This window comes from Aquila chrysaetos, chromosome 22 (genome assembly GCF_900496995.4).
Source record: "Aquila chrysaetos chrysaetos chromosome 22, bAquChr1.4, whole genome shotgun sequence".
Taxonomy (NCBI): Eukaryota; Metazoa; Chordata; class Aves; order Accipitriformes; family Accipitridae; genus Aquila; species Aquila chrysaetos.
Window position 1 is genome coordinate 3,758,478 of NC_044025.1, and position 26,372 is coordinate 3,784,849.

Genomic DNA, 26,372 nt, shown 5'->3' on the forward strand with positions numbered 1-26,372 from the left:
GTAAAACTGTTGATACAAGGAAAAAAAATAGGCATGCTAAATAGTGCTCTGAGAAAACTTAACTGGTGACAAATAAAATAATCAAACTGATAGTCATTATGAACGTATTGTACTTCCAGAATAGGATGAAAAGAAAATTAAAGTAAGCTCCATTCTGGCTTCAGACAAATAATTCCCTGAACACTTCTGGCAGGCAAAGAAGTTGTATTAGAATTTTGTCTTCATTACCCAGACCTTACTGACGGGACTGACTTCATGGCAAGTCACCCAGCAGGACAGTGGCCAGACAGGATTAAAACCCAGATCTTTTCAAGCCTCACCCTGAATTTCACCTATCAGACAGCATTTCAAGTTATATGCGCCATTAGAAGGTTGGGAAACACCATCAGGGGAGGTTTAGATTGGATATTAGGGAAAATTTCTTTACTGAAGGGGTTGTCAGGTATTGGAACAGGCTGCCCAGGGAAGTGGTTGTCACCATCCCTGGAGGTATTCAAAAAGTGCGTAGACACGGTACTCAGGACATGGTTTAGTGGGCACGGTTGATGGTTGGACTCGATGATCTTAAACATCTTTTCCAACCTAAATGATTCTATGATTCTATGATAAATAGCTGGAGCAGATATATTCTGCTAGTTTGTTTGGATTTCTAGATTTGATTAAAAACTATTTTAGTATTCCCTCAGTGATAGAATTCTTGTGCTAGGCCAATGCCTGCTGCGCAGGAGGAAGTCACCACATTAGATATATTAAAGCAGACAGAACACAATATTGTACAATCAGTACATGCACTAAGTTACCTCCAAAACGCACAGTAATAAGATCAGTGTATTGTTACAGGGAGCCTCTAAGGCGTACAAGCAATTGCCCAATCAAAAGAAAGAGAAAAATTGCATCACCCCACCAGGGTCTACATGTCACAAAACCTGAAGGCATCTGAAGTAGCTGAGAGCTGGAAGGATCAACAGAGATATCTGAATTCCTTCCAAACAAAACTGGCTGACATTTCAACCCCTTCAGAATTATTCTGAAGTCTTCTCCAAAGCCAAGTCTGCCCAAAGGAGTTTTGCATGAGAACATTTAGACAGATTTAGTGTCACAAGATGGCTTCCTTATAAAGCTTGCCCTTGCGCTGGTGCTCTCCATTCACTCCAGCAACAGCACACCGCTTCCTCATCATCTTCACCGGTCAAAGGATGGCTGCATTCAGATGTAGCTTAAAACTCAGACATCCATTCTAACCCCCTACCATGTGACAAGCCCTCACTGCAAGGAAATGAAACCTCTCAGCATCCAGATAGACTTAGCTTTTCATTTAAAACATCTTCAACTTGTGTCTCTAACTTGCCAATATATTTTAATTAAATTTATCAGCAAAGATGTGCTTCACCGAACATTGTATTTATCCCCCTGAGAATTCATAGATAGGGACAATTAGAGGTTAGACTGGATCCTTCGCATCTGTTGACACTATGCAACCTTGCTGTTGTGATATAATTGAAAGAAAAAAAAAATCTTCCTCGGAAAATGAAATCCCTCTAGATTATACTTTAAAACTCTGCTTTAACCTTCAGGAGGTTGGGGGTTTTTTTTATTATGTTGTTTTGGAGACACTCTCCCTGCTAAACAAAATAAACTGCATGGGACTGATGCACAATCCTGCCCGAATCCCCCATCATCCCAAAATACATCACAGAAAGGTCTTGAAGGCAAAGAGACAATAAACAGTGAGAGAACAGAAGACCAGGCTCATCAAGTGTACCCAATTTGATCTGTACCAATCAATCACAGACACCATAACATCTGCCAAGCAGCCTGACACCCGGTTCAGTAGCATTGAGGAATCTCTAACTTCCGTAGCCAACACTTCCACAGGTTATAAATTAAGAATGGTTTCGACAGCCTCTCAGAAATAAGCTTTGCACAAGGACAAACTCATCTTCAGTGATGCTGCCATTCAGTTTAGAAAATGTCATGTATATATTTTTCTTAATCCACACTAGCTTTTCCTTAAAACAAGCATCTGCTTTGCTGGCACTACATACACCAAAGTCTCCACCCTTCTCCACACTGACTGCATTTACCCCCACTACAATTTGATATGATGTGGATCCACATGTACGAGTGCATCACATGGCATCAAATCTTGCCTTATACATACTGTGTTTCTGAAGTGCAGATGCTACCTGGAGCTTGCTGTTTTGCAAGGTGGATTTGATGCAGCATGTTACAGTCCACAGCCTCTCTTGCAGCTCTAGAAAACCAGTAAAGCATAAGCTCCTTCTCTTTAGATATATGCTAGAACAGCTTATCGTGTACGTGTTTTATCTTGACAAAAATTGAAGCCAAACGAAAATCCCTGCAATGAAACCAAGGATATCCATCAAGTTTTGTGCAATTCTATTAAATTTATTTTAAAATAGTCTACAGAATACTAACCTCTTCTAACATCCTTCTACCCAGCAGATAAAGTGATGGATTTAGGGAGGGAGTCTGAAGGCATAGAGGCAAGATGGAAGGGAAGGTATGTAAATAGATACAAAACTCATGTAATTACTGCATTTTTACATACATGTGGAATTAAAAGCAGCACAGAAATCATGGAATTATGGTGTGTGATATATTTAAAGTTTTGCTGTGGTATATCAGTACATTCTTTTTGCATGCCTACCACGTTTTTTAAAAAAAGGCCCAAGGAGTCCCCTTTGAAGTTAGGCTTTGTAAGGTAACTACTTTAGTTAGTTATCTAGCTGATTCATCACTATCACAAAGGTCTGCACTTCTCAAACCTTGAACAAACTTCTAAGTCAGCTCAACACCCACGTTCTTCAAACACCAACACATAAAGCACAATAAGCACTTGTAAGTGCGGTAACTACTTCACAGAGCAGTTTACTTTTTACCTCTCCCTCCAGCACTCTGGCTATCACACTGAAAATACATTCCTTTCTTCTCTTGGCCATCTGCTGCAGAATTTCATGGAGGGCACTTCTATACTTTCAGCCATGCTCACTCCTCCAAAACACTTACATGCAGTCTGCTGTGCTTGGGCTTTCTGTTGATGGCACATGTGTTAACTTATTAAAACACGTGGTTTGTGCTTTCAAAGGGAGGTTGTTGTTGCTCTGTTTTTCTACACCCTTACTTCACTCCTAGATCTTTCACCACAACACTCTGATACACCCTCTTCACCAGAATATGAATGAAAATTAAAATAGCATTTCTTCGCCTCTACACTGCCACAGGTAAGTATTATGCAAATACTACTTTTTTTCTGCAGTGCTTTTTGTTGAAGAAGGGTCTGGTGATGCTGAGATGCTTTCTGAAGAGGAAGGCTTGCCATGCTGCACATAGAACGACTATTGTACCAATGGACTAAAAATAAAATCCATGTCTATTCAATCAGAACTTTTAAAGCCAAAGGGGAAACACAAACACAGAATACATCCTAAGGGATGACTGATTGAATTACATGCCTGTGGTAGTCCCACAAAATGTTATTGATCTCAGACTGAATGCTGACATAGTTGATTACTTAGGCAGGAATCGTAAACCACAGGTGGTGTATTTTTGTCAGATGAAAGAGGAGGAAGGGCATTTTCCATCTTCTTGGTATTACAGTTGTCCTGAAATTACCTGTTAGTAATTTTGGATGGACAGTGTGGACCCCACACACACTCCCACATCGAAAATGCATAGACCAGAATTAAGAAGCCATAGAGTGATGCAGTTCTTAAAGAGCTATACCAGCAATGAGAGAACATGACTTGGGGTGGGGGGAGGGCTAGCCAAAGTAAATGGAATGCTTTCAGATTTCTTATTATATAGTATTAGCATCTCACTGTAATCAACACAAACCAGGGGTCTGGACCAGCTCCTCCTGCACTGCCATGCAATGCCTGTGGGCAGGTGACACTGCACCACCTCTTTGCACTACACAGAAAGAGAAGGGGAAGAAGAGAATGGTATCTCAGCCAGAGTCTCTAATAAAAGACAATCCAAAACACAGGGCTGCGTGGGATGTTTCCCATTATATTCTCATCCTGTTTTCCTTCCTAGCTTCCCAGGTACTGGTGATCACTGTGTTTTCCCTACCTTCAGAAAACTGGAAGACCAAAGGCAGGGCCTTCTACTTTGTCCTGAAGGGACAAACAGCTAAAGGAGAGGGAAGGATTACAGGACCATGTAATTTTTTCATCTTTCACTTCAGTTCTCAGGAAATACTGGAACAATCAGTGATATATGCTTACAAGCACGGGTTACCAAGTTGTCAAAACTGCAATAGAATAAAACTGAATTGATATAGAGCACCCTTGTGCGGAGGAGAGAAACAGAGAATGCATTACATCTTCATCTGAGTAATACTTTTTGGCACTGTCTCACATATCATTCTCCTCTGGAAGCTGGGGAAAAGAATGGTCTACGAAACTGCCATAAGGTAGATGGAAACTGGCTGGATAGCTATTCAGAGGGCAGCTCTCAGTGGTTCAGCATCAAAACAACAGAAGGGATCAAGCGCGACTCAAGCATCTAAGGTCTTTCCTGGGTCTAGTTGTGGTCAATGTATATGTTACCAAGCTGGATGATCAAACAGGAAAGGTATCATCATGTTGGAAAGGACTACAGAAAACCTTCACAAATTTGAGAAAAGGCCCAAAGGTAACTAGATGGAATTCAGTAAAGACAAATGCAAAGGGCTTTAAGTTTGACAACAGAATAAACCACACAAATACAGCTGGCCAGGCTAGAGATCTGTCCATTATGGTGGGTCAGAAGCTGAACATAAATGACTGACCTCGTGTTGCTGCAAAGACAACAAGCACTTCACCAAAAATACAAACAGGGATATACTTTGCCAGCCATGTGAAATAATCCCTCTGCTGTGCTCAATGGCAGTTAGGTCACAGCTTCAAGAAAGATGTGCATTAACAACAAATACTTCAGGGTAAGAGCAATGAAAATGATCAGAGGCTAAATCACGTAACAAACAAGGAAAGACAAAAAGAATTAGAGTTATTTAGACTAGCGAAGAGGAACCTGAAAGAACATAACACTCTTTAAAAGGCTCGTACAAAAATAAAAGAAATCATCTGGTCTCCATGTCCATTGGTGGACTGAAGACAAAATAATACTTGTAATGAGTCTGCCATGCTGACACAGACAGGTACAATGCTGCTTTGAGACAGGAGGATGGACTAGGAAACCTCTTCACCTTCCACATCTACTTTCCTAAAATTCTATGAAGCATTTACGTACTTTTCCCATAAGAGCTTTTTCCCCCAAAACAACAGTTAAAAGCTACAGCTTTGGCTCTGACCAGGTGAGTATAATGCCTCAAACAGACTATCAGTTTTGTGCCTGTGCGAGTTATGGGGTGCTTGTGGGATATTTGTACCTACTGATGCTAACCTTGAATTTGGAAAGTAAATGCTTTTAAATAACTGAATTAATTGTTATGTCTCACTGAAGGAATTTGTTAGATAACAACCATGAAAGTTTCAAAGTTTCAGCGTTATTGAATATCCCTGAAAAAAGACGTTTTTACTGAATTGCTGCAAAATGTTAACTGTTTTCTACCCAGTTCTTTGCATAAATTAGTACAGAAGGAAGAAGCTGGTAGTCTCTAGTTCAGGATCAGTACTGTTGCCTCAAGCCTTCAAAAGACTGATTAACAAATAAGATGGCCGTGATGGCTTAAAGAAAAAAACTAAAACATGAGAAGTGTGATATGCTTGCTATTCAAGGACTGTTTAGATTATGTGTACTCAAGGTAAAGCTTATCTAGTTTAAGATATAGTTTAAGATTCTGCTTACAATAGAGGATATTTAAGTAGTGTTTGGATAATAGTGAAGGCACCAGATAATGGACATTTCAGAGTTACAGACTTGCTAATTAAGGACATACATCCTCCTTTGGCATTGAAAAAGGAGGGGTTGGCAAGAGAAACAAAGACCCTGGTGTCCTCAGATGACCCATGCCCGTAACAGGACAAAAGGACTAGGGGTATTCTTCCCCAAACAACCCCCAACAACCACCTGAGACCCCCAGGCAGGCATAGAAGACTCTGGGATGATTGCTCAGGTGAACTACACGTTGTGCTTGCTCAATATAATGAATATACAATAGTTAGGCAGAACATATTTATTAGATAGGCATGGTGTTTTAGCTGTAGTGTATAAGTATAGACTGAAAACATCAGTTTGTGTGCTTCATTTGTGGAAGTCTTCCACCTTGCACCCTGCACAGAATAAAGCAATGCCTCCTCTCTAAACATACTTTGTGTGTTTCTGGAGTTACTTTCTGATCAGGTAACAGTACCACAGTTTACTGTTACACTCTCCCTTCCACTTTAGGAAAGATAAAAAAATGCAACACTATCACTTGGGAATTGGGAAAATATGATTCTGTCTGTAGAAATGTTACAATTTTTGGCAATAGCTTTAATAGTCTTTTTTATAAAGATCAGTATCTGCTGATATGGTTTAGGAGACATGATAATCTGCCACTTCCCACTTCTGAGTACTTAACTGTCCCCTCTAGAATGACAGTTAGATAATGTGAGCATTAATAGAGCTAGAAAAGGGGTACTGTATTAATTCTACCTCTTAATCATAAATAATCAAATCAAAACAAGCTCCTAATTGCTTAAGCAGGAAGGCACTAATCAAAGTAAGCAAGGAAACACTAAACACTTGCAGGGAAGTCTCTTGACCAGACTATGTGCTAAAGACAAAGTAAACGTTCAAGAAAGTCTATGTGGGAAAGAGGACCAGCTAGGAACTTTGACATTACCTAACACATAGTTTATGTTAGTCTTGCTTGAACACAGAATCCAAGTAAGCAAAAAGAGTAGGTTTTAGTACCAAACTGGGAAGATGGATTTGCCCCGGGGGCAGAAAGACTAAAAGAGCAGAACTTCAGGTCCCATCACAGGTTCTGTAAAGCAGTGACATTTAGAACCTTCTGATAAAAAGCAGAGAGACATTAACATGATGAAGTGCAAAAGACAGGGTAGCATTTCAGATGAACAGAGCCAGTCAACACAGCTTTGCTCCTTGAAGGGCTGTACCCTGCTGTCATATGGACACCGGGTTTGAGAGCTCCATAACCCTTACCACACTGCAAGGGTGCTGAGGGACAAAACCCTACAAGAGTGCAAAAGGAGGCAAAACAGCAGCTGCAGTAGCAACAGAAACAGTGTATCTATCTAGATTAAATCTGAAAGCCAGGGAAGTGCGACACGAAGAGCAGAGCTAAGTTGATAAGCCACAAGAAAAATAAAAATTAGTATGCACAGGTACAAACACACAAGGCAGTTTTTACAGACACAAGAGGACACAGGACATGTGAAACATGGGAAGCTTTACTACATGAACAAAAATAAACAAGAAATTACTATTTCAAGAAAGAAAGGTTAGCAGTAGAGCAACTATGATAAACATCAAAGTATAAACAGCAGAGTAGTGCGATATGCTCTGGTAAACACACAGCCATGAGTAATTACAGCTACTAACTGAATCACTCCATAGATCCAGAGGGTTGAGGCAGAATCTCTGCTGCTAAAACAAACCCCTTCTAGTTAAAAGGTTTGAACTGCCTGCCTGAAAGAGTGCTGGACACTAAAAGCTTCAGCGTTAAGAAAGCAATAGCATGAACAACTCAAATTAAGTTCCTCGGGGAGCGGAATGACTGCAATTAATCCACAATGTCAAAACCTCTCCCTCTCCTTAGCAGAGCTGAAGCTGAGAAAAAAGCCACAGAACATCACAAGCGGCTGTCAGAAGCTAATCTAGAGAGACTCCTTAAGCATTAGCAAATGCCACCAGGCCTGGGAAATCAGAAGATTATGTGTAGCAAACAAAATTCACTTCATCCCCAACTGGGAGCCAACAGCTCAGGCTGTATCAAGGCTACCAATCTTCAGGAGCTTCTGCAACAGACTGTATAATGAAGTCTAGCGGCTATCTAATTGCGTGAGAGAGGAAACCCTGAAAGCGCTGCAACAAATTCAGAGATTTCTTTACAGGAAAACTGTAATAATTAGTTGGAATAACTTTAAAAAGCTAAATAGAAAACATTATAAATGCATATAATGCACTTTCCCAGATTCAGATGGACAAAACCCTATACAAGGGGAGCACAGACAAGATATCAAAATACAGGAACCCTCAAGTTAATTTTGGCTGCACAACCCTACTTCTGTCCCCTGATGGGTATAGATTATGCAATATTGTTTTACCATATGGACGAATAATACCCTCATAAAGCAAGACCATGCTCAGAAGTATTAAGATGAAGCAGTAGCAATAGTTCAGGCATTTATCTTCTGACTGCTTCTCTCTGTAATGTGGGACTTCGTCTTGCAAGTTACCAATGTGTCTAAATAAGATGAATATTTTAGAGCATGTGTATTGGGTTTGTGTGGCAAGGTTTTGATAGCAGCGGGGTGGTGGGGTGGTGGTGTGTTACAGGGGTGGCTTCTGTAAGAAGCTGCTGGAAGCTTCCCCTGTGTCCGTCAGAGCCAATGCCAGCCGGCTCCAAGACAGACCCACCACCGGCCAAGGCTGAGCCCACCAACAATAGTGGTAGTGCCTCTGTGATAACAGATTTAAGAAGGGAAAAAAAGTTGCAGCAGGCACAGAAACGGCAGCCAGAGAGAGGAGTGAGAACATGTAAGAGAAACAACCCTGCAGACACCAAGGTCAGTGAAGAAGGAGGGGGAGGAGATGCTCCAGGTGCCGGAGCAGAGATCCCCCTGCAGCCCATGGGGAAGACCATGGTGAGGCAGGCTGTCCCCCTGCAGCCCAGGGAGGTCCACGGTGGAGCAGATCTCCACCTGCAGCCCGGGGAGGACCCCACGACGGAGCAGGGGGATGCCCGAAGGAGGCTGTGACCCTGTGGGAAGCCCACACTGGAGCAGGCTCCTGGCAGGACCTGTGGCCCCGTGGAGAGAGGAGCCCACGCTGGAGCAGGTTTTCTGGCAGGACTTGTGACCCCACAGGGGACCCACACTGGAGCAGTCTGTGCCTGAAGGACTGCAGCCCATGGAAGGGACCCACGCTGGAGCAGCTTGTGAAGAACTGCAGCCGGTGGGAAGGATTCACGCTGGAGAATTTCATGAAGGACTGTATCCCATGGGAGCCACCCCATGCTGGAGCAGGGGAAGAGTGTGATGAGTCCTGCCCCTGAAGAGGATGAAGCAGCAGAGACAATGTGTGATGAACTGACTGTAACCCCCATTTCCCATCCCCCTGCGCCACTGTGGGGGTAGGTAGAGAATCCAGGAGTGAAGCTCTGCCTGGGAGGAAGGAGGGGTGGAGGGAAGGTGTTTTGAGATTTGGTTTTATTTCTTATTACCCTACTCTGGTTGATTGGCAATAAATTAAGTTAATTTTCCCCAAGTTGAGTCTGTTTTGCCCATGATGGTAATTGGTTGAGTGATCTCTCCGTGTCCTTATCTCGACCCACGAGCCCTTTGTTGTATTTTCTCTCCCCTGTCCAGCTGAGTGGGGGCAGTGATAGAGCAGCTTTGGTGGGCACCTGGTGTCCAGCCAGGGTCAACCCACCACAGTGTGGTACACCTATACAAACAGAGACATATGAACACAATGTTACCATGATACATCCCTGGCACCCAAAAAAGCAAGGTTCTGAAATTGATAATCCACCAGAGGTTTGTTGTTTGTTTGTTTTTGGTTTTGTTTTTTTTTGTTTTTAATATATTTTTACTGCCGTATCTCAGAGCCAGGGTCACACTGTTTCCAGCTGAACAGTAAAAGATTGCATAAACTCACTCAGACCAATATCCCACAAAAAAACCCCTGAGATCTAGTAGAGATGCTGGGATTTAACAGTTGCAATAAGAACCATAGCCCAAAATGTTGTTCTACCAAATTGATTCAGTTCCCTACACTCTCAGGAAAAAAAAAAAAAAAAAAAAAAAAATAAATTTGCACAGTCATGAAGACATGGGCCTGCTTCCATACATCACCACAGCTTATGCACAGCTTAAGGGCTAAAAGCATTCAAATTCACACTGCTGCAAGACAGGGATGTGGATGGGGCCAAGAGGGAAGTGGGGAAGGCTACTGTGCCCTCAGTACTCTTCATACAGATAGCAAATGATCCAGGATGGCCTTGTAAAAAAATTCCTCATAACAAAACTACTGATAATTGTAACATAGCTAGCTACATGACTTCATGTATGAAAGGAAAGAAGTATACAACCTCGTATGCAGATGACCACATATATAAGAGCAAGAGGAAAGTTTATGAAAAACATCAAAATCTCTGCCCCAGATCAAACTATGCATGTTTTCTATCAGAGCTCATACTGAACCATGCACAAAACATCTACGTTTCCTTGCAAAGAGCAGTCCTTAAAATATAGCAGTTCAATTGTAACCACAGGGGCAGTACAAGGCTAACTTCACCTGAGGAGGTAGGGGAATATTCTCATTTCAGTAGCATATTGCAACATATTATGTTCTATTATACAACTAACTGGGGTCTTCAGAAGTGCAATCGAGTAATCCTTAAGGGTAACAATTGTTCTCCTTAAAATATTAAGGAGCCTTAACTTTAAAAGTTTTATAGGTCTCCTCCTTTCCTATTAAAAAGTTGTATAGGTCCTACCCAGGAAGGCAGGTACATGGAATAATGGAAGCCATTTTCAAGAACTTTCACAAATGTTTTCTTTTTTACTCCCTTCTATTTAAAGCTAAAATTGTTTAATTTGCATTGTACTTCTCGGCTCATCTGAGTGAGCATGACTGAGAGTCAAGGTAGGAAAGTGCCATACTACAACACAGTGCAGAAAAACTTGAGAAGCAAAAAAAATTGCAAGCAGCCAGCAACTGTCATCAGGTACACTGTTTATTTAACAACAACAACAAAAAAAGGCAATTAACGGTGGCGGGAAAGAACAAAAGAGAAACTGCATCAAAGAAACCAACAGAAACAGGATCCTACAGTGAGAGTAACTGAGGACTGGAGGATGCAGTGCACAGGCTCAGGTGCCTGCTACCTTGTTCTTCAGAGAAGATACAAAAATGCAATCTGTAATTACAGTGTAACACCTCTCATTTGAGCGCTTTAAAGAGTATGAATAATAGATATTCTTATCTTCCCTATGAAATAATTGCATGAATATTAAGAAGTGGAGGAATTAGCACAGTGGGGAAAGGAACTGGACTCTTGTATTTGTGTACTGCTCCAACCTCTGCCAGCAGTGACACTACTGAGGCACTTCAGAAGTGCCTCCCAGCACAGCACCCTACACACTGGCTGCCCACACTGCTTCATGGGGGCTGAAGTTACCCCTGGCTGATGGCAGAAGTTCACACTGGCTCTGTCTCTGAACAGGCTGGGGGTGGGGGGCAGAAAGAACACTCGATTTCTGCCTTGGATGAAGAAAAAACTGTACAAGGGTAGGAATAGTTGAAAAGAAATGTGTTAATTCAGCTATAATACAGCCTCTGCATCATGCAGCATTAATGGGCTGAAACCAGCATTTTTGGTTCCTATTACCTCATAGCTGATCACCTTCAGAGGCCATACCCTGGAGGAGAAAGATTCCTTCAGAAAGATTAATCTGCTCAAACTTCTCTCCTCTCTTTCCCTCTCTCTAAAGTGGGTTTGAAGTTCCCACCTGAAGCTAGAGGAAAGAACATGCTCTGTCATAAGAGCTTTTATATAAGAATATCCCTATTCCACATTTAGATTAATCAATACCTTATCAAATTATGAGAATTATGAGAAAACCCCAGAATATACATTTCACTGCAGGTCAGCTAATATCTGTAGCAGCTGAGCAATAAATATCTTTGTAGAGCCAGAGTAGGAACCCTGGTCTGCTCCTTGTGAGGAACCGATCTCCACTTCAGAGGCTTTAACCTTTACATACTCTTACTTAAAACCATACAGTACCTCATGAATCAAATCAGTATTGCGTACTATTTGTCTTTGGCTATTCCCAGCCCCAGGATTTGCAACACTACCACAGGCAATAATAATACAATTTGAGGTGACCAGTTACCAGATTATAAATCTTACCTCTTTGTGGTTACTTAGGATCTGAACTTGGGCAGAGTGCCTGTTTAAGGATCCAGCTGGTTTAGTTTTGAACTCAGCTGCTGACAAGTAAAGGCACTATGAGGAGCAAGCCTCTAAGTCTGAGGTCTGGATTACCTTAAGGGTTGGTTACTTGATACAACAGTAAATGTCTATCTCCTCTCTCCGCATAACATCATGTACTGGACACACCACATGAAAACAGGGGCACTGAGAAAGACTTGGAAGCACTTACTCTAGTGAAGTTACAGAGAACTGACTTTAAGACCCCATCTCATTGGCAGTCATATTAAAATTATTTCTCTCAGTGGCAACTGAAATCTACCAGCTGGCAGTATATTTCTGACATACTGTTGAATTATGTAGACACATACAGTAACAACCTCTGAAGCATCTGAGATAGCCGGTTTGTAAATTTATTTATTCAACCAAGAAAAATGTTTGCGCACCTGCTTCTAATCTTCTGTCATAAAACAAGTGACTACAACTGACACCAGCAGGCTTTCCTACATTAAAAAGCTAAATCCCTAACACTATACTTGACGGTATATTTTACTTCACTTATTTTCAGGGTTTTGTACCCTGCCATAGGTATGATTGGATCAATACTGAACTTGTCCAAAAACACAACTCGTATTCGCTCTGGATCCTTCTAATTTGAAGAAATATGATTTATGAATGCTTCAAAGGTACCTGGAGGATGGACGGATGTTCTGCAAAGAAGTTGAGTTAAAGCCAAACTCATAGAACAAACATACAGCCAGAATTTAGTCTCGCTTTACAGAGCAGGTTTTTGGTCTCCAACCATAAGTTAGTACAAGGTTTCACCAGATGTTTCCCCAAATTATATGTAATACATATAATTGTTTGTGGATGCATTGTTGCACTCAGGAAAACCAATCTTCAGCTTTTAGCCCACCCTTTTGGATGTGGTTGTGTATAGCTCTTAGGAGCTGGGAACTAACCTAGCAAGACTGTAGCAGCTCTCTGTCAAAGTGCAAAATTGCAGCGCGGACAGCCAATAAACACAAAACCCCAAAAGACAGAACAGTGAGAGAAGCATAAAGCAACAAGTCATCAACATTTCTGTATCTATTAGGGTCACAAAAAATTGCCCCATGCTCTGCAGAACTTTTTAATTAAGCAAAGTTTGCCTCAACTATATTTAGACACTACCCACCTGCCCCTTGGTTTTAAGCAAATGGAAACATTTTAATGAAGAATTCCGAAAACACTAACAGTAAAATTGGCAAAGGTCTGATCTTACTGGAGCTCTTCTGTTTGGTTGAGTTTTAGGGGATCATTTCACAGACTTGCTGCACCTGCATTTCAGATGGAACAAAAGAAATCAGAAAAAAACCCGGATTCTTTCCTACTGGTTTAATATTTTATTAAAAAATGCTCAACAGTTTTAGGCTGTGCTCAGAGATTAAAACTGCCACTAATGTCTCTGGTTTCAGTCCTTTCCAGTCAAACACCTGAATGAACTAATAGCAAGAATGGGACCTCACCTCTGGAACATAACTAACAGAGAAGGTAGAACTGACCAAACATGCATTCAGCTGCAGCAAATTCTAAAACCTCACATTTTCCAAATTACTGTCTACACTATTTCCCTCCCCATTATTATTGCTTCTTACATTAGACTAACAAAGAATCAGCACTCAGGGTTTTTCTGTTTTGTTTTCTTTTGTTTTCTTTAAACAGGACAAAGGAACACTGTTTCAGTAAGCCTGTTCCACTTACAGGAGACAGAATAATTCTAGTTCTTAAAAGGAATAAGAATAAAGCCAATTTCAGTATCTTATTTTAGTATTACTTCACACAGCCATGAGAAAGCACATGGAATTTCTAGTTGTTTATAAACAAAAAGCAGTGATCATTTGTAGTGAATATAAAGATGTTAGAAATATTTATGTTGCAATATATAAGCACCCACTGTACCTTTCCCATTGCTGCCACCTAGCACATCAAAGAAAACAGTTTAATGCCACCTTTAAAGATTTCCAAGTTATTGAAATCTGCATTGCACTACATTAATGATCACTTGTATTACATTAATGTTGCTATTTACACATAAGTAATTCTTAGCACAGGTACAGAGTCAGAAGGGAAAAACACAAGCTCATATAATTTAATGAGTACCAAATAAATACATCTTGGCCTCCAAGTGAACTATTTTTCACCCAGAAAAAAAGAATTCCAAGAAAAATTATCCAAAGCTAAAAAGGTTTATAGTATCATGCTCTATACACTGTCAAGTCATCCATCAGCAATCATGAACTATGTGTATCAGGAATTCTGCCAGTGTTCCTTTACAATGAGTTAAAAGAAATGCTATACCCTTCTACAGTTGTATGGATTGAGGGATTATTGACTGATGACCGCAAACAAAATGCAGCCAGAGCTGTTTAGTGAATACAAGTTGGGACTATTTGTTCACTTTTGGTCATTTCCTCTTTGAGCAGACAACTTTCTCACCTGTCACATATTTGACTTTGCTGGGGGAACACTGGGGAGGCTCTTCTGGGGAAAGCAATTACTTTGAAAAGAGCAGACCCTGGAATTACAGTAATTAGGTCTGGAAAGAAGGTATAAAAACGTTCTTGCAGTTAAAACAGGTAGCAATGCAATTGCCTCAGCATTTGACTTGACAGATTATTTTTAAGGTGAGCACTTCTGTTGACATTATTTGAAATTAGTTGTCAGAGATCTTAATTTATTTCTAATTATGTAACTGAACTCCAGTGACATTCTAGGAGCAAACTAAAAGCTCCCAGGATACTCATTTTGTAATTAGAAATATCAACATTCATGTAATGACAAATACATGCCAATTCACATCTTTTCTTAATCTAAATAAAATAACTCTTATTTAGGCCATTTTTCATATTTGTTCCTAATCCTGCAGGAGGATTTCTAGGATTATGTGACAGCACTGATTTTACAGTAGCAGGTTAAAATTCCATCTGCTTTTCTTGCTTTTAATATGTTTTACTGGTAATCTTAAATATATACATTTCCTCTACTTTTATTCAGTCTTTCATCAGCCTTAACTAACTCATATTTTAAAGATAATACCTGAATAAAGTCACATAGTTGTTTATGCTAATATTTTATCATTGCTATTTCCTTTACTAGATAAACTTTGCACAATTAGTGATCGAATCAAGAATATACTCACTGACTTGGGGCACCTTTGTTTTAAAAAAATACCTCATTTGCTTCATCAAGTAGTTATTTTCTTTCAGCGATACCTACATCCCTTTATGAATAGATAATATGATCCCCAAAGCTCACTTAATTGTTAAAACACATAAGCTTTACTCAGCCAGGAAAACCTTTAAGAAAAAAAAACAACTTCATTGCATTAGTAAGATGAAGAGAGACCAAATTTTCCAGTTCAATAGGTGAAACCAGAAATATTTCTCCCTAGGTTATTTTGCTTCTGGTTACTTTGCTGAAGTGTCTGGAATAACAAATACAGAGAAATTTTGTTTTATTCACATTCATTCCATCACGTCTTTGGTCTGCAAATGTCACAACAGAATTGCTTCAGGTAGCCATATGAAATCATGCACCTAATTATCAGCTGTGCTTCCGTTATCTCAAGAGACATTTTCCTTTTTCCAGGTTCATACTAATTTATTTTCAAGAGAGAAAAAGAATTAACAGCAAGAAAAATTAATTAAGAAAATTTGATAAAATAATACACAAGGCAAAAATATCAGAGCTTCAGATTCTCTCTATGGTAATATACCAAAAGCAAACAAAAGTCCTCACTAAAGCATAAAGCATAATTCCCTCTTTGCAGCCTGTATGACTCTTAATAAAGACAATATTGAGAATCAGTGTACTGACAGACAATGCTTTCCTTCCCACAGCCTATCTACTATCTAGAGTGGCTTCACTGAAACAGATTTAAACAAAAGTAAACAGGAGCTGGAAAACTTGGAAGTTCTCTTACCATCTGACAAGTCAATTAGCCCGAGGTAGTGCAAAAGTTTCAGAGAGGAGCACACCACCACCACAATCCCTAGAGTCTGGAGTCCCTCCGACTCGCCTTTAGTCCACATCCTTTAAGGCACCACACAGATACCTACTGGTGTGCCTGCAAACAACTGGCAGACATCTAAAGCTGAGAAATCCTCTGTTTGAAGCTTTTCTTCCCGCTGCTCAGCTAAGTGTACAGCACATTTCCCTCCCCCCCTCATTCTCACACTCCCTCTGTTTTTCAACCTCTCCCCCTATTTCTTCTCTCTCGCTTGCTTTTTTTCCCTTGTGTCTTTTTTTTTTTTTAAACATGCAAGCAATTTCTGCATTTAACTGTAACCTATGGTTTTATTTTCTTTGACTTCAGGGCAATTCTCTCAAGAGTTTACTCTGCCCCTGAACAACTTAGCACTGTGCTGCTAACCTCAGCAACATCTCACACTATTTTTTTTTTTTCCTAGTATTTGTGATACCAGTCAACTTTTGCATTTGGGATTTTCTCAGTAATTCTGCCACTGCAGATGCTTTTTGTCAATGTTTCTTCTGTACTGAATAAGAGAATATGGCACATTGTATGGGGGGAAAGGAAATGCCTTTCCCCTTCTTAATTCCTCTGTGTGCCCCCCCCCGCCCCCCCATGCTGGGATATACATAAACGCACTTCCCACATACATGTGTATACTCATATCGACCCCAGGACCTACATAGCAATTCTATTCATAAGCAACAGCTCCAAACTCTGTTCCTCTGGGTTAGCTGCTGGACAGCAAAGAGTGCATTTCACATGTACCCAGACATCAGTGTGTACCAGTGCTGGCCTGGAACAAGCATCCTTTGCAGGCAGCTAAGGAAGACAGACAGATGCGCTTTACACTTGTTCATCTCTGCAATATTTCACCAGGCTGATGGCATGGGGTAGCACTACAGGTTGCTGTCATGTTAAGTCAATTATGTATTTCTTCATTATCACCACAGATGAATAAACACTTGGCAGGTTGAGTGTTTTATCAGGATGGCAGGTGCAAGATTGCAACAACAGTAAAAGCCGGATTTTTCAAACATGCTATTAGTGAAAAATGCTGGTATGCCCCATGTGGGATGTTCAGGAGAACAGAGATAGCCAATGCCTTTTATTTTACAGGACTTGGAGGCTGTCATTTTCCCCACACTGCTCCGACGCTCCTGCCCCGCTCCAGGCAAGCAATAGCTGCCTTTCCCTGCAGTCCCGAATGAGCAGGGCAGGCTGGCTTACATCCCACCACACTGCTCCCATAAGCTCTTGATGCTGCCTCTGCCTTAAACTACTGCTGAACAATAATATCAGGTGCAGAACCTCAAAGGAATTTTGTGTATGACATTAACTGATGCACTTAAACTGCTTAGAGATGTTCATATTAAAGCCAGGTAGGAGGTATAGAGTACTCATACATACTTGAGTGATCAAGTCAACAAGTAATGAACACTTCAATTGATTTTGAGGTTTGTTTCTGTATGCAGGTGGCCAAGGAAGAGATCACACTTGCAAATGTGTTATGAGGGTTCTCTGTCATTGGCATCTACCTATCCAGAGCTCAAAGGCATGGTATCAAAGCCACTTCTACTGATGACTACTTTAGACCAAAGGATTTTTTTTTTTTTTTTTTTTTTTGGTACTCTGTAGCATCTGGCACATTAGGTTTTCATTGCCCTGGCTCTATGACTGGCTATGATGCCACATTATGGTTCATATTTCCCAGATTAACACATTCAGCTTTAAAACTACCAAGGAACTGAAATCACTGCACCGTCAAACCTCTCCCAGGCAAGGAAAGGAGAATTTGAAGGATAAACAGACCTCAAAACACTTTGGTAATTCCCTGGCTTATCATGTCCTGTTTCCATTAAAAAAACCCCAAACACTACTACCACAAAAGAACACCAAAACAAACAAACCCCACCACATAAAATTTGGTCAGGCATATTGACCGCAAAAATAACCAGGTTCCTTCCTGTCTATAGAAGAGATGTTTGACAGATTTACTGGCTGCCTGGTAGACTTTGCACTGTCTTCTCAGACCCCTAAGTTAACAGATCTTAAAAAGCACACAGCATGAAAGACCCCAACTTACTCACCCACTCATTTCCAGGCACATTATTTACTTGCAGACACATCTTATCACAAAATTTCTTCCCAGCAATGCATGAACCTCCTGAATCTACTAATTACCACCAAAAAAAGTGAAACTAAAAAATGAGATTATGAGCAGTGAAACTCAAGAAGTCTGGCTTCCTACAGGTATGCCTTGCAATTCTATAGTTCTCCTACCATAATGTTCCACCTCTGCATCTTTTAAAGCCTTGCAGCAGCACCTTAGCAAGACACATGGGAAGGGCATGAAAAACTGGTAGTTCAATTGTTTGTGTTACTGCAATTTATGCCAAGCGTAACATTTTGATTCTTTAGGTGTTCCTGATATAAGCAACTGCAAAAGAACATTTGGTTTCAGTCCCTAGAGTCCCTGCTGCATGAAGACTTCATGCATGCCAGAAGTTCAGAATCCGTTAGACAGTACCATCTAATGTTGTCAAAGCCAAATCATGATTTTTGTGAGGTTGACTTACTTTTTAACCAGGCTTGGAGAGAATGTTGAATGAGAATTTTTCCATTCAGGACCTTCAGGCTGGTTTGGGATCACCCTGAAGCCAGCAATTCTTCCTGGATGTTGCTGCTTCTCCTTTCATTTCCCAAAAATTCACGAAACAGTCATTCGGCTCATTCTTCACTTGCTCATTAGTGCCCCGAGAACCAGGATTCCTTATGTTAGGGACATATTGGTGTCATGTTGTGTTAACTTTTTATCGAAATTAGTGCTAGTTGCCTGACAGACAGAGCACCAGGTCCCTCCATCCATCCAACCATCCAGCTTGGAAGCCCCATACTGACTTACCATCGTGGCATATAATTAATTAAAACAAATCAGCCTTCTGTTGTTATGTAGACATTCAACTCATCAGGAGTGACTGACTACAGAGTTGGCTCCAGATGCCTTATGGGAGACAAATCCTATGGACCCAAATACTCATCTGTGTTTTCCCCACTGTAAGAACTAATTTAAGATAGCATCTTCCCTCAAAAGCTTACCTCCCAACTTGGCCCAGTAGTTACAGCAACACTCATTCTTTACTGTAGTACTGAGCTAATGAGAGAAATCGGTTCTGTGATTTAAACAAAAGAAAGGCTACTCAGTTTAGTTCTCCAATAGAATTCTGCACAGAAATAGAGGATCAACTCTTAACGAGAGGCAGAAATATTAATCAAGAGTTTATTAGGTATTTTATTTGACTCACTCCTGGAGCAGTGAGGAAAAACCCAAATGCCAAATAAGATAGCGGGATTCAAAATTTTTCATTTCTACAGAATAAATATTCTACAGCCTAAAAAACATTCTGCAGATCTGCAGCAGCTTTTGGATCAATGCTTCCCATTTGTACAACTGCTGCAAAATACATACTGTTATCCTCAGAGAGAGCAGCTCAAGGGACTAAATGATTTTAACTAGAATCACACATAAAATAAACAGCAAAAACTGGAGCACCTGGTTTTCTACTGTAGCCACTGAACAGCAGATTTTGTAGAACAGCAACTGGAAGAACATTTTTCTAGCTATATACAGACAAGGTTAAGCTCACCAGTGAAGCAGTAAGCTTTATTTTTGCCAAATCCTAAAGAAGAGGAATGTAAAAAAAGCTAAGTGTTTAAAATACCAGATGTCTTGATAAGAGAGAGATGTTCTCACTAATGCCTAGTGTACGTATCTCTCACATGCAGCAAAAGGGGTTGAATGCCTCAATTATCTGTGAAAAAGGTTTACGGTGGGTATGCGCAATGTGTGCCCTCTGGGAACACAAGTAGGAACTTTATATAAAGATCAATCAAAATAACATGTAATGAAAAGGATTTTCTAGTAATAAAAGAATTGCTATGATGAATCATATCAATGATTTATGTAATCTATAATCAGCTCTTAAAATTGGTTGGGGGGAGTACATCATGTGAAGGTGCAAAAATCACAGCAAAATAGAGAATAATGTTCCCCACAGCAGAAGCTTCTCCCAGTGACCAAGCTATTTGGAACACATTTACACATTCAAAGATGAGGATTTGTCTCCTCACTTTGTTTTAAAACAAACCCAGCATGACATATTCTCATTACCCACACCTTTAAGAAAACCCCAGTGGCATTCTATGATTAGTCTGGTATAAAACGCTAAATATTAAGTTTTTGTCATTTTGATTGACTATTCCTTTGCTCTTATGTTGTGATAAAGAATAAACAGGAACATCTGATTGATTCTTCTTGTACAGTTCATTATTTCAAATATCTCTAGAACACCTCTGTTTATGGATCTTCCAATACTTAGTAGTCCTGAACAGTCTTCTCGCAAGGCTCTTGTCCATAAATCTATTTTCACTGCAGATCTATGAAGCCCTTCTACTTCTGTTGTATTTTAGAAATGGCATAATGAGATCATTCACAGTATTACAGGCAGCTACAGCATCAAAAGTATGAAATTACTATTCCATACATATTTATCCAATATGATTTCTTTTGTGCATGCATAAAGTTAGCAGGTTTTATTGCTGTTTTGATTTTAAGCTAAACAAACCAAAATGAAAACTAGGCCTTCTTCATGAGTGATTTTAATTTACCTAGTCCCAAGCAATGATATTAACTGCTTAAATTTCAGCTCTTTATCAGCTTGCCTTGGTCAACAGTCATTCATCTGCCCTGTTCACAGGTGATTAAGCCCCTTTGGTGTTTCTCAGATTTCTCTGGATCTGACTAGCCCTAAGTAATTTGTGCCATCTGCAAATAATATGCAGAGAAAACCACTGACGGATAACTGCTGACTACAATTTCAAAAAAATTACACTGAGTAAATTAGCAAATGTGATATTTAAATAATTGATGGTTTAGGGCCCCCATCTAAACTACAAGCAATATCCAGTTAAACTAACAGCCATTCGGTGACAATGAGCTCAGGTCTCTTCCTGTTTGCACCACTACAATTCCACCCTGACCCTTCTCTGCCTACAAATTAATTTGGCTTCATATCATACTTGTGTTTCCCAGCAGTTATTCACCAGCTAGAAGTGTTTTTGAAAATCCTGGCTAATTACCAGTTATTATTTTTGTCACTAGAGATACATTCTGTATAATGATAGGTGAACCACAAATGTCTCATTAGTTGGTTTGGATAATACAGAAATTTGGATGCTTTTCTATTAGCACTGCACAGGGACCTGGGAATAAGGAGCTCAGTTCCTCGGTCTGCCATTTCCTTGCTGTGTGAGTGCAGGGAAGTAACCGGCAGATGAACCCTTGTCCTGACAATGTAAACTGTTCTGCTGTAACAAAACCAGCTATAATTCCATCAAAAATTTCCCCCTTCATTCAATTCTTCTGATTCATGTGAACGAGCTATTACCTTTGTTCCATCAACATCTCCCAGATTGCTGGCAATGGCAGGATGTTGTTGGGTCTAAGGACCTATGGACAATTTATGCAGAGAAGCAGGAGGACCCTACACATTTTTGCCCTTTAGAGGACTGTCTTGAGCTAGCGATTCCCAGCCTTCTGTGAACCTATTAACACAATTCACATCATCAGCTTTGAAAAATGCAGGAATATCTTTGAAAGATTCCAGAAATCCAATACATCATTACTGATTTTTTCCAGGCCAGCTGGAAGTACAGACAAGCACATCCTACCCTGAAGTTACCACAAACTGCTGAATGGAGGACTTTGCTTTACTCTGGACCTCATTATGGCAAAAGCTGGTGAGTGTTAATGATGCATGCACAGGTCAAAGTTAAAGCAAGCCTCCTATCAACCTACAAATCGTTAGAAGACCAGCAAGTAATGAAGAAACCATGTAACCTTGAAAGGTTAACCTGAACCACAGTTTACACGTGCACTGTCTGAAATAGGGTAGTATACAATTGAGGCAATATATTATTAATGAAAGGGTAATAAGAACCTCTCCCAACTATTAAGTATAACTGACAGGAATTCAGGCAGGGTCTATTGCACTTTTTCCTTTTATTTATCTGAAACTGTGCACAAAAATATTAAACCTGATGTTTCAGTTATACTAGAGGTTCATTCCCCAAACAGGGAAAATGCCACTGCACCAGTCCATGCAGCCAACCTGTGCTGAGCCCCACATCCAGCTGAGCATTTCCCCTGGAACCCATGCTCAGAGGTGAGCACTCTCCTCATCAGCAAAGACGCATAACCAATGGCAGTAAAGAGCAGCCAAAAGAAGCTGTTAAAAGCCACAATTGCCAGAAGACAGATGTGCTTTGCAGTGGCAGTTTCTTCCTTACTGGATTTCTGCCACAGGCAAAAGCAGACATGATCCCTCCCTTGTGGTACTAGCGATAACTGCTTTCAGAACCTGAACAGTAAAGAGGCATAAAGCGAAAAGCCTCTGCTGACAAGTTGGGCTGCAGTGATTTTTCTCCTCACAGGTGGATTTTTCCCCCATATTATGTATTTCCCATGGGCATCAGCTTGTCACAGCTTCACTCCCAGTTTTAATAAAAGTGATAATTAACAATGCAGAACCTCTGCTCTCAGACTTTTTTTCTAACAGGCTTTGTTTTTCCAGATTCATATTGAATTAGGTATATGAGAATGACAATGAACAGGTAGGCTCCCCCCCCTCAAAGACTTAGAACATCATACGTTCACATCACCGAAAACTGATGCAGGATGAATCACAGGTTAAAACCAAAATTAAACTTGCTTAACATCAATCATAACTGGTAATTTGACATAACTGCATTTATTACTTAGTTTCTACAATGACAAGTATCTTGCCTTTCCAATGCATGTCAGCTTGCTGAGAACTGCTAAGATGCTCCTTCTGACCAGGTCTTCTGCTTATTCCAAACTTATTGGTAAAAGAAAAAATCCTAAGGGATAAAAACAGTGAAACCATCCAGCACCACATATGCTTTACTACTCTCATACACCTCTCCCTGATGGATCTTCTTTTGAGATCAGTCACAGCAAGAGAATAGGGAGCTGGTTATTGGGGGTTTTCACTAAAATGATGTGAATCTACTGGTGTCTCCAGGCACTTCATAGTTTTACAGAAATGTTAGTTGGAAGGAATACCAGACATCATCTACTCCAACCTGCTGCCCAGAGTAAGAGCTGTCTCACTGCCAGCACAGCACATGCTTAAGACTTTAAGACCTCCAAGGATTGCAAGCCCCACCGCCCCTCTGAGACAGCTGCTCGCTCCACTGCTGCATCACTCTCCTAGGGAAGAGGTTCCTGCTGATGTTCAATGTAAACCTCCCACTTGTTGCCACTACCTCTTCTGTTATAAAAACACATACCTTCCAACAGTGCATGCATAGGGTCACCTGTAAGCCACAAGCCTTCTGCCAATCTGTCCAGCTTTTGCCCATGGGAAAACACATACAGACTGCTCTTTGCAAGGCAGCATTTAAAGCCAATGCTTTTGGGTGTGTTCTTCAGAAAAAGCCCTTGAGCATGGACCAAGTCATTTTGCTGCAGTCTGTTCTGCTCCATGGCTGCCATCCAAAACCTTTCAATTATCCCAAGAAGGGCTAGACTACAGGCCAACAGCACAGGCTCTTCCCCATCTCATCCAAGCACTTTCAACTAACATGCAGAGAGTTCAGTTTCCTAAATCAGTGGGCCGGGCATAAAGTTCCCTATTATTTCGAAGTTCAGACTGTAAAGTGCCTATAGAAGGGAGCATTTTCTGAGGAGGAAACATCAAGACTGTCTTCCAATACAGTCTAATCAGCAAGGAAAGCCCTGGTTTGGATCATAGCTCTAAAGGCTGCATGTCTGACTGCAGAACAGGAGCAGAAATATCAGGAGCTGTAAAATACATTTTGGCAAAGTTTCACACATTGCCTGGCTACTCAAGACTTCATATGCGACTCGATCCATAAGAACACACTGTGACAGGAGGGTGGCTTTGCACCTTTAAGATCAGTGGGAGTTTGCACTAGTCTTGAGGGCAACAGAATTCAAGTAATCATGAAAAGACAGTAAAGAAATTTAAGTTTTGGAACTCTGAGAGGTTTGTAGAAACAGTCGTGAGTTTGGAAAAGGAAGAATGCCAGGAAGCCTGGCCTTCACAAGGAGTTTGCATCCCTCTTGAAAAGCCATGGAACTACACTGAGTGCTGTAAGATACTTCTCTGTTGGTGACGCCTGTGCCAAGCAGATGATTAGCAACTCATTCTTTGTGTCATTACATTTCCTATCATTCCACTATGGTAACACATGCAATTTAATCAGCCATACAGTCATCACAGCTCTGGTGGTCTCCAATCAAGACATTAGCTTCTCCCCACCTTATTTAGCTGTTTCCCTTTATTTTTAAGTAGTGAACTGAAGAATCACTAGTGCATTTTTACCTTGTGCTCTAGTGGAATATTAAACTATGCTCTTATTTTTGCATGAGAATTATGCAAAATTTTGCCCAGTAAAGATCATCTCATACATTTTTCTAAGTTACAAGATATGTAATACAGGCTTAAACACCGAACAACACTCTACACTTGAAGAATACCGTGCCTGTTATTTTAAACCGTGTTTTCTCACCACTTATCATGCTGTTCTGGATTTCTTACTTTTAAGTGGCCTCAAGCAATGAATACATGCACACGGTTTTCTAACTAAGCCTATATTTCTTTCACTTACTGATCTGTTGTATAAGGAAATACCTTTAAATAATCTCATTGACTCTTTTCTGGCATCTTATCTTCATTATACCATCTATGCATTACTTGCACTTAAGTTTTTATTTTTGTCCTAGTTTCAGCTGGGATAGAGTTAACTGTCTTCCTAGTAGCTGGTAAGGTGCTATGTTTTGCGTTCAGTATGTGAAGAATGTTGATAACACTGATGTTTTCAGTTGTTGCTAAGTAGTGTTTAGATTAATGTCAAGGATTTTTCAGCTTCTCATGCCCAGCCAGCGAGAAAGCTGGAGGGGCACAAGAAGTTGGCACAGGACACAGCCAGGGCACCTGACCCAAACTGGCCAACAGGGTATTCCACACCATGTGACGTCCCATCTAGTATAGGAACTGGGAAGTGGGGGCGGGGAATCGCCGCTGGGGGACTAGCTGGGTGCCGGTCGCCGGGTGGTGAGCAATTGCACTGCGCATCATTTGTACATTCCAATCCTTTCATTATTGCTGTTGTCATTTTATTAGTGTGATCATTATTAGTTTCTTCTATTCTGTTCTATTAAACCATTCTTATCTCAACCCGCGGGTTTTGCTTCTTTTTCCCAATTTTCTCCACCATCCCACTGGATGCGGGGCGAGTGAGCGAGCGGCTGCGTGGTGCTTAGTTGCTGGCTAGGGTTAAACCACGACAATTTTATCATCTGTAATTTGTATTCCTGTTCTACCCCCAGCTTGAAAGATTTAATTTAATTAGTTATTTGCATAATTATTCTGCAAAAGACAGTGCCACAAAAAATAAGGTTACTACTAGGAGATCAGAGTAATAAAATCATAAAGGAAATATGAAACTGCACAAAACTAACCATATTTTAGATACATCACAGTGAATTATGCAATAGTACCGTACTAACTATTTTAGATACATCATAGTCTCAAATCACACCATCCCAAAAATGTTTGGAAACCTGGGCCAAGTAGCAAAACTCTCAGCAATTAATGCTTTGCAATGAAACAGAAACCAAGAACAAAATGGTAAATTTATAAAGCCAATGTCTGAAGATAAACTTTCTAAAGTAGTAATATCAAGTTTGTAAATTATAACACAGACAACAAAAAACTAAAAAAAAGCAGTTTATGCTGTAGTTCTAAATACATGGAAAGCAGGAGAACTTTTGGAGGGCTGTCTGAAAAGGGGGATGGTTTTGCTTCTGCCAGCACAGTTTCAACTATTAGATGCATGACTAGTTTCATGTAACTTGCACTCAGCACAGCGGTCAGCTCTCCAGAGTTTACCAGACTGCCTCTGATTTCTGAATTATAGTTTAACTGCTCCTCTAGTGGCACCACTATTTAAATTCTGCTTCTCGGCACAGCACAGATAGGCTGACATTCATGGAAACATGAAGGTCTGACCAATGAAGTGCTTGAAGAGCTGCAAAACAGGTGCACATGACAAACTATACTTTGGATGTTAAAGCTAAGCAGTAGCCTGAGATAATTAACCTCCCTCAAGCCTTTTCCCTTATGTGTATCTAAAAATATTCCATTACCAAGCAAGCTGGACATTGGTGATAGAGCC

General features: G+C 40.5%; 1 protein-coding gene across 9 annotated transcripts in view; it reads right to left on the bottom strand.

Moving 5' to 3' along the window:
- The window catches only part of KCNIP1 (potassium voltage-gated channel interacting protein 1), a 467,611-nt gene that overhangs the window by 50,669 nt on the left and 390,570 nt on the right, over positions 1-26,372 (bottom strand). The window contains exon 1 of one of the 9 annotated variants that reach the window (XM_029998233.2): positions 16,041-16,194. The exons of the other annotated variants lie outside the window; for them this stretch is intronic. Coding sequence (XP_029854093.1) covers positions 16,041-16,149 — 109 coding nt within the window. The 5' untranslated portion in view covers positions 16,150-16,194. Of the gene's footprint in view, positions 1-16,040; positions 16,195-26,372 lie in introns of those variants that run through there. 9 annotated transcript variants of the gene reach the window in all.